We start from the raw sequence: 3,622 nt of genomic DNA, 5'->3' as shown, positions 1-3,622 counted from the left end.
GGTGCGGAACTGCCTGGGCAGAACCTATATCAGCTGGGTACGAGATGTTTGGCTTCATTTCATCATTTTGAGCTCAGATTTTAGAGATTTTGAGAGGGCTTTTCAAGTGGGATTCTTGAGGTAAGTTCCTTGTCTTCATTTTTCTTCAATAATTATGTTTCCCCACTGATTTCCCGCCTAGATGATGTATTTTTGAGGTGTAAATTGGGGATTTGAGGCTAGGGATTTGGAGAGTTAGTTTTGAGGATTTGAATGACCAATTGGTATCAGATTTTGATGAATTTGGTATGATTGGACTCGTGAGTGAATGAGCTTTCGGATTTCTAGATATGGGCCTAGGGGCCGGGTTTGGGCCGATTTTGGATTTTGGCTATAATTTCATATTTTTCTGTGGAATTAAATTTCTTTAGCCTATATTAATTGTATTGAACTGATTGTGGCTAGATTCGGGACGTTCGGAGACGGATTTGAGAGGCAAGGGCATTTGGGAGTAGAATTTAGTCTGGATTGAGGTAAGTAATACTTTCAAACTTGGTTCTGAGGGTTCAAAACCCCGAATTATGTGTTAAGTGATTGGTATTGAGATTACGCACATGCCAAGTGACGGGCGTGCAGGCTGTCAAGTCCCGAGCCTGGGGGCGAGACCAGCACTCGGTGCCTCATCTATTCTTGCGTACTAACTTGCGACTAAGGGACGCTGGACATATAATGTCATACTTTGGCCAGGGACCACATCGCAAGACAATTTGCGAAGCAAAATATAAAACTGAATGGAAACTACCACTGACTAAATGTCAATATAAAGCTGGGCTGGCAAGGCCGTCATAACTACTACAGCTGGCAAGCCAACAAAATATACATACAGGGCCTACAAGCCCAACATACTGCACTAACTGACAGGATATGCCTACAAACCTATATTGATGGATGTACTGTGATCGTAACAGGGCCCCGACCTGACCATAGCCTATATGAATATATACACAAGATGTACACAAAACTTCTAGACCCGGCAACTCCGAGAGATGTGGAGCTTATCGATAAAGCTGAATTCGGCAACACCTACTGAGGAGGTCTACCCGTTTGTCTGTCTGAACCTGCACGTATGAAATGCAGCGTCCCCAGAAAAAAAAAAGTCAGTACGAAATAATGTACCGAGTATGCAAAGCAATAATATAACTGAAAGATGAAACTGAACTGATAATATAATAACTGAAAGGAACTGAGAGTCAAAGATAATCTGAAGGTATGCTTACCTGCTGATACTGACTCAACTCTCTCAATATAGTAAGTAAAATAGTTGTCCGGCCTTATAAGCTTGGTATATGTATATATTTGCTCTGTCGTAGTAGGCTCACTCATAGGCGCTCGGCCATACTAGGATCTGTATCTTGGCCATGCTAGGCTCGCTCATAGGCGCTCGGCCATAGTAGGCTTGTATATAACTTACCATCTGATCAGAGGTTGCCCAATAGAGGCCTGCCCATCGATTATAGCTCGATGGTAATGAAAATACTGTAATACTGCATATATAGGCTCTCGGCACTCTTGACTAGAACAAGACAATACTCAATTGAATATGTAGTCCCGATAAGGGAGAATACTGTAACTTATGCGACTAGAAAAATGTACATAAATTCCGGAATATGAATATCTCTTTGTGTCTCATCATCAATTCATGTAATGGATTTTCTTATTATTTAATCATTCATTTTTTTAAGTAATGATATATGGTGTTTGTAAGCTTATGCTCGTTAACTAACCAGGATTATTTTACACTTTGGTATAACTTATGCCGAGATCATAAAAGTATCAGTGTGTTAGTAATAAAGGTATCTCAACACCTTCATTTAGGAAATCCTTACATAATAATCCACATATTATTGTTCCCTCATTATTTTTCACTGTATAAACAATTTCTGTATTATTACAATTCGGCATAATTTCCCAGATTTTTGGTATTACGGGATCATGCCAAAATGAAGGAAGGATTTACCCTTAACATACCTGGAGTAGGAAAAAATCTGTGTGATATTATTGAGAAGGTTTACACCGTACTCCCTTAAAATTGTAAAATCTCACGTTACTTACGATATTATGAAATCTCTGTTTGAATTATTAAAGATCCTTAGCTTCAGATGGCTTTCAACGTTGGCTGCAGATGCCTTTTTCGTTAGCTTCAGATGGGCCTTTTCTATTCTCTCAATGTTGAAGATATTCACCTTTTAATTCTTACAAGATATCTAGCCTCCTAATGTTAAAAGATCTGTTTAAGAGATTTGTTTACTTCTCTCAAATGTTGAAGGCTTTTCTTTTAATTCATCGCCACCTACCCAACATGACTAACGAGTCATTTGCTTTGGGTAGTGGCTTGCTGCCACGTGGGGGTGAGGAGGGGTTATAATATTTATCCAACTTATTAGTTAATTAGTTATGTCCCGTTATCCGGTAATTAATCAATTACCCGTATAATTAAGAATTATCTCAAATTACTTAAAATCCTACTCATTTAATATACCTCACTATCACGGTCATATGGTACCCTGTATGGTACTAGTCCATAAATATCGGGTATTATAGCTCAGAACGTATTTTATCCCAAATCGACAACCTTCAACGAAACTCATTTTCTTTAATTCGTGTACCCTTTATCCTTCATGGCACTTACTTATCGCTTGTTATAAATAGCATAATTATGCTAACCTCAAGATAATCTCATCCCCGAGTCTATGTCAATTAACTGAAGACGAAACTTTAATATACGAAAAACGTGAGATGTAACATCCTCCCCCCTTAGAAACATTCGTCCTCGAATGTCTACTCTTATATACTTTGGGAAAATTTTGCCAGAGTCTTCTCCGTACACTAGACTAAAACCACTCTGCCCGCAGCCAGAAAACATGCTATACATGCCATACTTGGCCTCACATAGCTGTCTATTATAAATTCTGAAAGTAAAAAATAAGAGCTTAAATGTTGACCTACCGGCCTGAATAGAGTTGTGCTGAGGTATTCTACCTTGAGACATATCTTCAGTTTGAAATAGGTGGGGGTATTTAGACTTTATTTCTTCCTCCGCTTTCACGTCATCTCTTCCACATTCTTGCTTCTCCATAACACCTTCACGGAGGATATTTCCTTATTCTGTAGCTTGCGGATTTGTCGGTCTAGGATGGCAACCGGAATTTTCTTGTATGACAAGTCCTCCGTAATCTGTACATCTGTGGGAACCACTCGGGTAGGATCGCCAATCCACTTCCGTAGCATGGATACGTGAAAAACCGGATGGACAAACTCCAATTCTGTGGGCAATTCTAACTTATAAGCTACTTGGCCCACTCTCCCAATGATCCTATAAGGCCCAATATACCGTGTGCTAAGCTTGCCCTTCTTGCCAAACCTCATCACACCCTTCATAGGTGACAACTCTAAATCTCGTCGCCGCACGTCATAATATGACTTCTGACGACTCTGAGCTGTCAATAGTTGCTCCCGGATAAGCTTTACTTTTTCTATGGCCTGCTGAACCAGGTCCGGCCCATGTAATCCAGATTATCCAACATCAAACCACCCTATAGGAGATCTGCACTTACGCCCATACAAAGCCTCGTACGGAGCCATC

General features: G+C 40.0%; 1 protein-coding gene across 1 annotated transcript; it reads right to left on the bottom strand.

The window, feature by feature from the left end:
• Positions 1-3,081: 3,081 nt before the first annotated feature.
• Positions 3,082-3,417, bottom strand: LOC138900366 (uncharacterized). Its single transcript, XM_070187101.1, has one exon. It carries the CDS (start codon positions 3,415-3,417, stop codon positions 3,082-3,084), a length of 336 nt encoding a protein of 111 aa, XP_070043202.1.
• Positions 3,418-3,622: the final 205 nt, after the last annotated feature.

Source organism: Nicotiana tomentosiformis, chromosome 10 (genome assembly GCF_000390325.3).
Source record: "Nicotiana tomentosiformis chromosome 10, ASM39032v3, whole genome shotgun sequence".
NCBI classification, from domain to species: domain Eukaryota; kingdom Viridiplantae; phylum Streptophyta; class Magnoliopsida; order Solanales; family Solanaceae; genus Nicotiana; species Nicotiana tomentosiformis.
The sequence above is the reverse complement of the archived record's forward strand: the minus strand, read 5'-3'. Positions and strand labels throughout refer to the sequence as shown.